Source organism: Myotis myotis, unplaced genomic scaffold (genome assembly GCF_014108235.1).
Source record: "Myotis myotis isolate mMyoMyo1 unplaced genomic scaffold, mMyoMyo1.p scaffold_m19_p_9, whole genome shotgun sequence".
NCBI classification, from domain to species: domain Eukaryota; kingdom Metazoa; phylum Chordata; class Mammalia; order Chiroptera; family Vespertilionidae; genus Myotis; species Myotis myotis.
In genome coordinates, this window is record NW_023416401.1 from 33,411,494 (window position 1) to 33,424,638 (window position 13,145).

At 39.3% G+C, this 13,145-nt stretch overlaps 1 protein-coding gene across 12 annotated transcripts in view; it reads right to left on the reverse strand.

Moving 5' to 3' along the window:
* Positions 1-13,145, reverse strand: part of PTPRM (protein tyrosine phosphatase receptor type M) — a 666,818-nt gene that overhangs the window by 200,352 nt on the left and 453,321 nt on the right. For all 12 annotated transcript variants that reach the window (XM_036321438.1, XM_036321437.1, XM_036321435.1 and 9 more), the window contains one exon: positions 4,410-4,542. In XM_036321438.1, the coding sequence (XP_036177331.1) occupies positions 4,410-4,542 (133 nt within the window). The remainder of the gene's footprint in view (positions 1-4,409; positions 4,543-13,145) is intronic.

The window sequence follows — 13,145 nt, forward strand, 5'->3', positions numbered from 1 at the left end:
AAATTGCTTTACTTAGGGAATAAAAAGGTAATAAATGTAAAGTCTTTGCATCAGTTTTTAAGGAAAATATTTCAAATTAGTCCAGGCAAGGCTCAAATGGATTAATATTTATAAACAAATTAACAATTAGTCATTAATCTGTGAAAGGTTTATAAAACATTCTAGCTAAATACACCTCATGGACACTTCTGTTTTTAGTGATCATTGCCTAAGAATTCCATCAGTATGAGTTGAGCAGATTTTCCATGTTTACTAGAGGTCTCCCTTCAGCAACTATTTTTTAAAATATGTTTTTGTTCATTTTTAGAGAGAGAGGGGAGAGGAATAGAGAGATAGAAACATCGATAAGAGAGAAACATCATTGACTAGCTGCCTCCTACACACCCCCTACTGGGTATCAAGCCTGCAACCTGGGCATGTGCCCTGACCAGGAATCAAACTGGTGACCTCTTGGTTCATAGGTCCATGCTGAATCACAGAGCCACACTGGATGGGCCAACAACTATTTTTTATAGAAGGTTAGTCTTTCAGAAGGTAACACATCTTAGTTAAGCCAATAATTGAAAATGCCTCCCAATAATATTTGCTGTTCCTCTTCTCAAGATCTCAGGCCCACCTGGCCTGGCCTGCTAACAAACACAGACAGTAACTACTGACTTTTCCTCAGCAGAAGGACATCCAATTGTATTTCAAGAAATTTTAATGAATTTTTTCACCCATACTTTCTCTTGGGCCCAGTCTGTCTTTACAACCAATGGCATACATTTGTGCTGGCTGACTCAGTACTGTGGGTAGAAGAAAAACAGACTAACAGCTCACACAGGACTGGGAGTCAAGCTGGATTAGCATTAGGCTCTAACCCACAAAATGACCAATACTACACTTAATCCCACTCCTGAGGTAATTCTTTTCCTTTCCTCTCTCTCCTTCCCTTGTGGCTAAAAGATAAACCACTCATCAACTAACACTTCTAGACTTGAATTGACTGAGCAAAGAGAGCCTTTGAAAGAAACACTGGGTATGTTTAAATAATGAAATACAGTAATGAGCCACTCACTGTACTTCTAGAATAGCAAATGTATAATACTGTCACCATAGGCTGCTACATAACAGAAAACCTAATATTCTAAAATTGGGAGGGACTTCAGAGATCATATAGTGCAAATCCCTCAGTTACAAATGAAGAAACTAAGGCCAAGAGAAGCTGAGAATCACCAAGTTAGTTAACATACAGATGTAGGAATTCCAAGTCTGGATTCAGTATTCCTCTTGGCGTTGGGGGCTGGGGGGCGAGGGATGGCTGAAATGAGGGAAGAGGTCAAAATGTATAAACCTCCCGCTATGAAGTAGATAAGTCATGGGGATGTACTGTACAGAATGGTGACTTAAGGTAATAATACTGCATTGCATAATTGAAAATTGTTAGGAGTACATCTTAAAAGTCCTCATCACAAGAAAAATATTTTTGTAACTACGTAATTGGTAATAGACATTCACTAGATATATTGTGGTGATCATTTTGTAATGTATGCTTTACTAAAACTATAAAATGTTAGATGGAAAGTGTTCCTCAGTAAAAAATATATTCTGTGTTTCTGATAACCAAACCATGTAACCAAACCATCAATAACACTCCAGCAACTTATCCATGATTACTATCATGTTTTAACTATTATGTTTAAAAACAAAACTTTTAAAACATTTTTGGGTAAACCCTGAACAATTGGAAATTTAAGAATTTCTGTTAAATATGAAAGTTTGTACCACATGACTGTTCAGGTCTAAATCATACAAGGTTTGTACTTATAGGCACAGCATATTGCCTTACAAAGAACATATCTATATTTGGAAAAAGCACATACAAAAGTAGCACATGCTGTGAAAACAACCCTTTAAAGATGATTATGTAGTAAATAATCATGTAAATTTAATATGAGTTATTGGTTTTAGTCTAAAATTGTATCAAGGGCATATGTTACCACAGGTAATATCTTCAAGTGCATAATTTATGACATCACCTCCATGACTACCTGAGAGACCCAGCAGAAATAGACTCTGGGAGGGTGAGTTCACATTTAGCTAAGGTCACAAGGGCAACTGCTTGCCAGATGACACAAAATCCACATATTTCTAGAATTGATAATAAATCTATCCAAAATGCTTAATTTTAATATGCAGCCATGGAAGGCCTAGTGTTGCTTAGAATTTATACAGAATCATACTAAAAAAACACACCGAACAGTACAGACCATGATATGCTTAAACATCAAGGTGGAGAGAGATGAAGTACATCCAGGAGAAAAAATATGAGAGGTGAGACAGAAGTAAAATAGAAAAAAAAATAAAAAAGAAAGAGATATGGAGGAAGAAATAAAGAGATAAATAGCCAAATAAAGAAGAAAAGAAGTGTAAAGAAAAGAGGTACAGAGAAGTGAAATAAAAAGGAAAAAAAGAATTAAAAGTAAGAAGAGAAATAAAATGATGGGGGCGGGGGGAAGAGAGAAAGGAATAGAGATGTTGGAAAGGAAGAGTTCAAGTGATGGGGACCCATTAGTGATAAAAACAGCTGGGACAGAGCAACACTTTGTCTTGAGGCCTGACTACAATAATGAATACCAAATAAGGAAGAAGTAAAAAAAGAAGCATTTGTATATATATATATATATACAAATAATCTAACTTACCCCTTAAATACTGCTGTTACCCAAGGTTTTATCTTCTTCCTTGACTTCCTTCTTCTCACTCTACACTTAACTTTGAGTGACCTCATCCAAACCTATGGATTCCACTCCAGGACATGTCGATAACCTTGACTATGGCAACTGGTTATCCTAGTTCACACCAGCCTATCCAGTGGCCTAGTGGGAATGTCCACTTGACTTTACAGGGAGAGTGAACTTTAAAAAGTGTAAAAATGAACTCTCCATTTTCACTCCCCAAATACGTTCTGTTTTCTATATTTCACATTTTGGTCACTACTAATATCTCCACTAAGCTGTCTAAGCCAGTAAACTAGATTCTTTCTGCACTGTTCCATCTCCCTCAGCTTCTGCTTCCAGATGGCTACAGAAACTTACCTTCTCTCTGGATTTTTCTAAAGTTGCCCCCTCTTCATTCAACTAGTCTTTCTGACTCTAGTTCTATTCCCCCACACTGTGCTCAACCCTAACATCAGCGTGATCTTTCTAAGATAAAAATTATATCAAACTACTACCTGCTTAAAGGCCAACAGCCTGTTTTAGGGCCACCTCCAGTCTCCATAGATGACCAGATAAGACTTTCAAGACCTCATTTTCCAAACCTCTCCATCCTCACCCCCAACCATCTATGACTTTACTCCTACTCTGTAATTATTTTAAAACTATAAAGAAACAAGATCTGAGTATTCCCTGTTTGGGAAAATTTATCCTGTAGTTCCTTTACCATCTCTACTTTTATGTTGATAATTTTTGTATAAGTTGAACATTGTATTATTATTAAATGAGTTTTTGCTTATTTTCACAAAACAGAAGACACTGTATATTTTTCAAGCATCAGAGGTAAGAATTGCTTATTATAGCTGTCTCTGTTTTCTCCTCCCTGAGACCACCCCTTGGCTAGACAGTGCAGTCTCATACCATGCCATGTGCTCTAGTTCTCATCCTTAACCACGTCATGCCCTGTGTTTCTGCCAGGCTGTTCTTTGAGAGTTTCTTTCTCCTGGGGTGTTGTGCAGTCAACCCCCGAGCATGGTGCCTGCACATAACATGGGCTCCACACTGTCATCCTCATCTTCATTATAAAGAGAAGGAAGTCTTCTTTCTCATATCCCCAAGAACATCAAATATGTTAACACATCAATAATAAGTACTAAACGTTGCCTGGTGAATAAATGTCTTTAAAGATTCTGCAGAGCTTTACATACTGACTTGTGGGAAAACACATGATTTTTATGTTAACTTGGCATGATTAGCTTTGCATATTCATACAAAATAACCATTTATTCTAAATGTTGTCCCATAACCTTGAATGCTACATGATGAAAAATGTCAACAATTAGAGTCACAGATGTGTCTTGGTCATCAAAACCAATTCAAGCCCTGACTGGTTTGGCTCAGTGGATAGAGCGTCAGCCTGCAGACTGAAAGGTCCCAGGTTCGATTCCGGTTAAGGGGATGTACCTTGGTTGCAGGCACATCCCCAGTGAGGGGTGTACAGGAGGCAGCTGATCGATGTTTCTCTCTCATCGATGTTTCTAACTCTCTATCCCTCTCCCTTCCTCTCTGTAAAAAATCAATAAAATATATTTAAACAAACGAACAAACAAAAACAAGAAAAACCCAATTCAATAACTGACCATTTTCACACACCTGAAGCAATGTGGCAACAATGGCATAGCACCACATCTTTAACAACAGTGAGGAGCTCACCTTTTCTTCATTATCAACACAACTCCAAGAAATATAATAACAAACAGCAAGATGCCAGCAATGACTCCAGCAATTTTAACTGTATGGTCTGTTGGTTCCTCAGGTTCTGGGACAGGTTTTGGAGTAGCAGCTCCTAAAGATGAAAGGAAATGAGAAAGAAAAGAGGGTGAGTAAGAGAGAATAGAGATGTTACATTAGTTTTTTTTTGGCTGCATGTAACACAGACTTATCAGAGCCTGCAGACAGACAAGCTTTGACTTTTTCAACAGCTTTCAAAATCACTGAAAGGAGTGTAATTGTTCACATTGTTCTTCCATATTTTACTAAATTATAACATGAGCTGGATAGCACACTCATAACTGACCCTTTTATAAGAGACTCTTCTCAAACACAGTTTTTTATATTTTTATTATCTCTATTGGCTCCCTGCTCTTTTTGCCATTTTAAAACTTGCTAACAACACAATTGCTATCCTAAGCCTTTATCCAAATTTGATTTGCTGGAATAGTTTCCTCAATTATTTTTCATAAATGAAGCAGTAATTCTATAACATATTAAACCAAACACCTGGAAAAGTGAGATAAGCTCATTTACCATGCATTTTACCAGCAATTGTTGTTGTTGTGTTTTTTTTTTTTTTTTTTTAACACAATAGAGATTTTTTCCCTCTGTCTTTGGAAATCTAAATCTAGGTCACATCTGGTGGGCAAAAGACTCCTTCTAAGCAATTTATACAACGTAGGAAGCAGCTGATGATCACACTACTGGCACCCACATTTAATATCTGTTGAAATGAGATAACCAAAGCCTTACAGTGGCGGCTGTCTTAGCTCTCCTGCTTTCTCATTTCCAAAAACACCGTTTGTCCTGTTTATGGTATAATGTGATGGAATGTCACATCAACGTCAGATGAAATATTCATTTCCTCTGCTAAATGAGCTCTGGATGAAAAATATTAGGAAGGTAATGTTCAATTCACTAAACAGAATCCATTTTTTTAAGGGCTTCTACCTTTTTAATCAGAGCAAGATGGTGCTCAGCATCTGAGCCATCACGTCACCCTCACTAGGTTGACAAATCATCCTGAAAGGAGGAAAATTATATGTTCAAATTTCTCACTTTAGAGTTTTCTTCTTGTTTCATTGGTAAAAAAATGTAATTAAAAGTGAATGTTGGTACCACCCCTTTCTATCCTTTCATTGGGTTTTCCATTCATGCTTCAACTGGCTCTTAAAAAACTTAACCTTCGTTGTGTCTTGTGCATTCTAGAATGGGTTTATGCTAAGATGAGTCATGTCAGAGAAGTAGGGTGCGTCAAGCTATAATTTTTTCATCTGTTTCCATTGGGAACATACTAACAATGTTTCTTTCAAAAGGCATTCACATTAAGATTTTATAGATGATTCTGCAGCCTGAACATAGCTGTGGCCATCAGACTGGAGAAGATAGTCAAGGTCAGGGAGAAACACAAAGTGCACAGAGGCCATGGCCATCTGAGTTTCACTCCGTGTGTACATTCCAATCAGTGACAATCGTACAAGAAGCTGTGCTGTACAATTGACACCTTATTAAATACAAAACCTTCTGGGTAATTCTTAATAGGTCATTTTTATTTCTGACCACTTCCAGAGGATGTTCTGTTATTTTGTTTGAATGAGTATCTCTCAAACTAGTTGTTTAGATAAACCTTGAAACCATTAATGATTTCTCCTTTTATTGTAATTACATCTTAAATATACTACTCCAATATGCCACTGGAACATACAACCAAGTGGTAGATTTGGAGGACATTATTACACTAAATACGTTGCTGGGAACAATTTAAAGATAAAATGTATATGTTATAGCCCTGGCTGGGTGGCTCAGTTGATTGGAGCATCATCCTGTACAGCAAAAGGTTGCAGGTTCAATCCCTAGTCAGGGCAAATGTGTGTGTGTGTGTGTGTGGGGGGGGGGGCGGGGAATCAACAGATGATGCTTCTTTCTCACATTAATGTTTCTCCTCTCTCTTTCCCTTCTTCTCGCTCTAAAATAAACTAAAAACATACCTTCAGGTGAGAATTAGAAAATGTGTATGTTATAAATGGATAAATGAAAAATTGAAAAAGCAACCCAGGTAAAAATAACATATTTCACATACACAAAACTGAAAAAGGTTCAATGTTTCTAATTTTGATTTTTCTACCCAATTACAAAATCTTAACTTCAAAATAATTAAATAAAATTGGTTTTATTCTTCCAAATGTTGCCGTACTGGGACTCATTCCATGCATCTTACAAACCTAGCTATAGATTGAAAGTTCACTAAGTATTTTTGTAATCAAATTATGCCAGTAAATACAACACTTTGGAAAAGAACTTTTTCTTTCTTTTTCTCTCTCTTTTTTTAAGAAAACCTTAATTTAGCTCAGAAAATCTGAATATAAAAATACATGGCTACAACCCATACATTGTAAACATTCAGTAAGAGTTTGTCCTGATAATGGTCATGCATTTGCTTCTGTTAACCAGGCAACTAGTGCGTGTTCCTGTAGCTTTTTGCCTGTGTCCTGTGAGAACTGGTGAATGACTCTACACATCTCTGGGTCAGGAAAAGAGATCGCCCTGCAGCTATTCATTCCCTAAAGGAAGCAGGCAAGCACATTGCTATGCAGCCAGTGTAACCTCAGTATTATCATTCTTTAGCACTTACTTTTAACTCATTTCACATTGCAGGTCAAGAAAATGAAATGTCCTATCTCTGCAGGACACAGTTGCAGTGTGATTAGGGTAGCAATCATACAAAATGGAGGCCAACTCGAGAAAGGCAAGGAGGCTGCCTGTGAGCCACCCACCCTCTGATTGCAACAGGGCACAGCCACTAGATCACTGTGAGTGCCTGAATGACGGGGTTGAGTCCCATGTCTGGGTTTAGCACTGATCTGGGGAAGCATGAACACAGACACTAGTTGGGATGAAATAAATTACGGCCCTGAGGTGTGTGTCATTAATTCCAGGTTCACTCTAGATACGTGTCATTCCTGTCTTTCTCTGCCTGCCCTGCAGCCCTCCCTGAAATGAGTAGCTTCATCTTCTCCTTCCATAGGATGCTCTTCTCTCCACTTTGTTTCTTGGAAACATGTGTTTGTGAGCTGTCAGTCAGCCTCGGACAGAGGACGATTTAGTGACAGAATGTCATTGCAAATGATAGCTTGTTCCCTGCCCTCCACCCAAATCTCTGAATTTAACAGTATAATTTACAAACTGCTTGGCAAAAGGGTTGTTTTCATAATATTTCCCCCTCTGTCTTGTTATTTTCTTGCCAGGTTTCTAATGGCATAAACTTTTATTATTTTTTTTTTAGGGGATATATACATTCTAATTTTTCATGGAAAGGCATTTTTCCCCTCTGCTGTGCATTCTGCTTAGAGTTTACTGCACATTTAGATCTTTATAAAAAGAATAAATTCAAGTATATACATTTAACAACAGGCACTATCTAGGCTTAAACATATTCATTAAAATGATGAATAAGCTAAAATATCTCTGAGAGATGGAGGAGGAGGGGCTACTAAACTTATGGTGCATAATCTTCACAGATGCCCACTCTACTGACTCCTAGTGACAGCTCTGGGTCTTTTGTTTTGTTTTGATGACTGAGAAAATTGTAAAAAAAAAAAAAAAAAGGTAATCCAGGTAAAAATAATTTGCATTATTTAAGGTTTCAGCTATAATGTCTAATGTAAAAAAAATCTAAAAAACAAAAACAAAAATAAAAAAGAACCCCAAACCCAATTACCCAATGCAATATTTGGTTGGTTTTTAACTTGGCAGAAAACAGCCAGTCTTGGCCCAGTGACCGATGTTAAATGGAATAACAGCAGCATGGTAGGCTGAGAACACAAGGACTCAGCCTCAGGCCTCAGGTCTGGGCCCAGTTTGGATTACTGGACTGGCTGCACAAAACTCCCCAGAAGATGTCAGGATGCGAGCCCGGAAGGCCAGGAAGGCATCACTGCGGCCTGGAGCTAGTGACCCTCCGCCACAGCATCGGGACAGGCTGGAGGAAATGGGAAGCCTTCCTAAAGGGAGGGAGGGGAAGGTGAGGAAGCACCTAGGGACAGCTTGGGCGCCAGAACCTCTGCTGAAGGGTGGTCACATTCTTGCAGGGAAAGAGACTCGGATGTACACACATACCCTGTGCGGGATGTGAATGGGTGGTGGGTGCTACAGAGAAACATGCGCAATGGAATGGGGACTCTGAGGGCGGGCAGGTGCCAGTAAGATCTGAGATGGGGGGTTATGGAGAAAGTAACACTTGAGCAGAGACAGGAAAGAGGAACGGGAGTGAGATATGATGACATTCAGGAAGGAGCACTTTGGCAGTGGGAAGAAAAAGTTCACAGGCACACGATGAGACTGAAATACTGAGGTGTGCCCGGAGTGGAGGAAGCTGGGGAAAGTGGTGGGGAAATGTCAGAGTGGGGGAACCTCCAAAGACCATTATAAAGACTTTGCTTTTTTTGTGCATGATGGGAGCTATGGGAGGATTCTGAGTGGAGTGATGTGATCTGGTTTATGATTTAACAGAATCCCACTGGCATGGTGTTTAGAATAGGCTTTGGGGGGGGGGATGTCGATTGTAGAAACAGGAATATCAGGGATGAGGCTATTGATGCTTTGGAATAAGACAGGAGCAGTGGAGGTCAAACTTGAGATACATTTGCCCGTGAACTGGGTTAAGTGTGTAGGTATAACATCCGGGTTTCTGGCATGAGTAGCTGGAAAGATGGAGTTGCTATTTGCTGAGATGTAGAGAATTAAGAGGGGCAGGTAGCTGAGGGAGTCAGGAATTTGGTTTGAGACAAGTTAGTTTTGAAACATTAGACACCCACAGGAGATACAAGTAGGCAGTTGCAAATAGTGGGGAGACATCTAAGTTTAGAGTCTAAGTTTAGAGAATACGTTTTGGGGTTGGCAGCAAAAAAGATGGTATTTAAAGCCATGAGACTGCATGAGGACACTTAGGAGGTGAAGAGAGAGGGAGGGAGGGAGGGAGAGGGAGAGAGAAAGAAGGGAGAGGGAGAGGGAGAGGGAGAGGGAGAGGGAGAGGGAGAGGGAGAGGGAGAGGGAGAGGGAGAGGGAGAGGGAGAGGGAGAGGGAGAGGGAGAGGGAGAGGGAGAGGGAGAGGGAGAGAGAGATTGAGATTCATGTGGAGGAGCCCTTGAGGAGAATGAAGAATACCTGGGCAGTACGAACCAGCCAGGCTCACTGAAGAAAGGAAAGGAAGGACAGTCAGCGGGCCATGGGAAGGCTACTGCCTCACCCTGGCAAGGAGCCTCCAATTCTGATCTAAGGGGGCAACTGGAACTGAAAGGACACAAGGGACTCGCACGGGCACCCCACTGGCTGCACACAGGTGAGCTCAGGAGTCAGAGTGCAAAGGACTGGGTGGATGCTGGTGCCATGGAAATACATGGCCAGCTTCCTGCTGGAGAAACGTGTTTCCTTTGGTTCAACGCTTGAACTGAATCCAAGCAACAAAATACTTCATTTCGCTACGTGCAAAACGCTTCAGTGGCAAAACAAATACCAAATACCACTCCTGGTATATGGGAGGTGAAGGGGACGCTGGGGACAGCAACCATGGCGGGTACTGCTGAAAAGAGAAACTGAGGAGTTCAAGCAAACCTATGAAATGAAACTCAAGAAAAAAGTCGAAAATAAAGTGGAAGCTGTGGCAATACATAAAAATATTGTTACTTCAAGTGTAGCACAAAGAGCACTGTTCCCAACAGATACTGTAAAATCTCAATTAAGGAAGCCTTATACATTTTTTACTAACATTTGTATGACTTTATAGAGAATTTATTTTAATTAATTCTCGTGTTTTTTTCTTTTTACCCTTTGCAGAGGTAGATTTCTTTTCTTTTTCTTAAAAATAGCAACAACCTGGTCTTCAAGATTATGTGAGACAGTTCATTCATGTCTTGTGCTCAGAGAGTTTAAATTCTTTGCAGTCTGAGTTTAGGTTTTTCAGTTGGACCTTGACGTTATACATAATACAAAACATCTCCACGATTTTTCATTTAAATTATATAGTGTTTTTCTTCCTGGGAATGCAAAGTCAATTACTGCTCTTGGAATAATCTACATTCACACTTTATGTACTGTTTGTAACCTGATTATGCTTTTGAATTTATAACTCTTCCTTTGTCCCTAATTTCCACCGTAGGGCAGAATAATAATTTTTCATATAAAACTGAAATACTGGATTGTTTGATATATGCCATCTTTAAAAAATTAATCTACTTTTTTTTATTTTTGTTCTAATTTCATGACAGTCACTGTCTCAGTTATTGATGTGGCCAACACCCAAAGGGGAAGATCATCTATCAAAGCCTTATCACTTACCATCTGGGCACTAAAAGTTTCAAGAGAATTATTAGTGCTGTTACTATTCTGATGAAATAGTTTTATTTTTTTATTTGCATTTCTCAATTCATGGTCAAGTAATAAAATGAAGAAACGATTTGTCAATAATAAGGTATCAACTGTGTTCACCTTTCATATAAAGTGAGTAATCAAGAGAGGCAATGGGAGTAGATGTTTTCCAGGCTGCACCAGTTAAGAGTAGACATTTCTAAAAGTTTGAAACTGAGTTTGAAGGCATTAAAATAAACACTACTGCCCCTCAAATTTTCTTATAGACTTTGTGGCTTTGGGTTATGGCCTACCTTATGTTTCACTCTTAAAAATCATTCCTGTGGGACAAAGAATCACCACAGCTTCCTGAATAAAGTTGTAGCTGTTTGCAAAACCCCTTGAAGTTTTGTCTACTGCCTGGAATGTGTCATTTACTATCGTATCAAAAAGTACATATACCTAAAAAATTCTCTGCTTGCTAGAATAACCAGTATTTCTGAGGTTCAAAAAATATAGTCTAGCAAAATGCATGCAGAAGTGTGACGTCTCTCACAGGCCAATAAGCCACATACACACAAGGTGGACCTTAGAAATGTACAAAGGATTCTTGGGGTCTTAGGACAGAATGGGGTCACACAATCTCCCAACTCTGACTTAGTAAACAGGCAATTTTTCCTCAAACAATGAAATTCTTTAATAAATAAGGCTTATATTAACTGTGTCATTCTGTTCAATATATTTTAGAACAAAGACTCTCCAAGGAAAGTGACTTTAAGAATCACTTGGAGAGTTTTTGAAACCTGCAGATGGCTGAGTTTCCCCCTGACTGGATCCAGGGTCTGAGGTAGGACCCAGGAATCTATATATAACACCTTAGGTCATTCTCTACACAACATGAAGAAAAATCCAACTCAAGAATCGTTGTTCCTAAAAATCTGCGAGGGAGGTTTTCCCAGGCCATGAAAAACAGAAAAAATATTTAATTGGTCTGTTGTTTTAAAAACATCTTCTAATATAATACTACACTTTATCAGTTAGCCTATTTCTTTTAATGCACTATTTTAAAATATCCTTTTACACAATAAAGAGGCAAACCTGATGGAATAAAATCCTAGTTTTAGAATTACCCACAACAAGTAGAAACTAGAATATATTTTAAGTGTAAAAGAATTTAAAGCATGCTAATTTGATGTTACTAAATTAGACAGGAAGAAGGCTGACATTTTGGAAGACCTACTTTATATGCCAGGTATCTTACCCAAATTTTATTTAATACTAGAGGCCCATTGCACGAATTCATGCATCAGTGGGGTCCCTCCGCCTGGCCTGCTGGATCGGACCGAAACCTGCTCTCCAACATCCCCTGAGGGGTCCCGGATTGCGAGAAGGCACAGGCCAGGCCAAGGTATCCCACCGGTGGACAATCGGGGCTGGGGAGGGATGTGGGAGGTTGGCCAGCCAGGGAGGGACTGCGGGAGGGCTCCAGGGCGTGTCTGGCCTATCTCACTCTGTCCTGATTGGCCGGACCCCAGCAGCAAGCTAACTTACTGGTTGGAGCGCCTGCCTCTTGATGGTCAGTGCACGTTATAGTGAGCCATTGAGTGGCCTTAGCATATCATTAGCATATTACACTTTGATTGGTTGAATGGATGATCAGACACTTAGCATATTAGGCTTTTATTTTACAAGATTACACCATAAGGTATAATTACTACCATTTTACAAGTGAGGAAACCAAGGCAGCAGAAGCAGTCAGGATAGCTTGCCCTAAGTCAATGAGAAGGAAAGTGAGGGGGCTACACTCTAGATCTAAGTAAGTCTATGAAGTCCACTCTTGTTTATCTGCATCGCAACTTTCTCCAGTAATACAGTAAACTCAGGTGATTACTGCTAACACTTTGGAAGAAAAGACTCATGTTCAAAATCATCTTGATCCTTTGTAAAGAGGAGAGCCTAACACACACACACAAAAACAAACCAAACAACCAAACAAACAAAAACGCAGAACAATGCAATAAGAAAATTAAAATCCTGAAAGAAAAGTAAGATAAACATATGAGGACGAAGGACTTTCTGGGCCTAACTGCGGAGAAAAAAGGGCTGGTAATGCAGTCAATGTGATTCTGAAATGTCCGAGAGGAATGGCATGCACATAATACTCCTTCCAGGGTACAAAAGGCTGTTCCAAATAGAAACGCTGAAAAGGAATCAAAGAAAAAAATACGGGTGATCCACAGGGCAGAAAAAAAGGACTATGAATAAAGAAAAAAGGAATTGAGGTCACTTATCTAACCAAGGAAAAGACCAGCAGGTGCCATGACACTGTCTTCC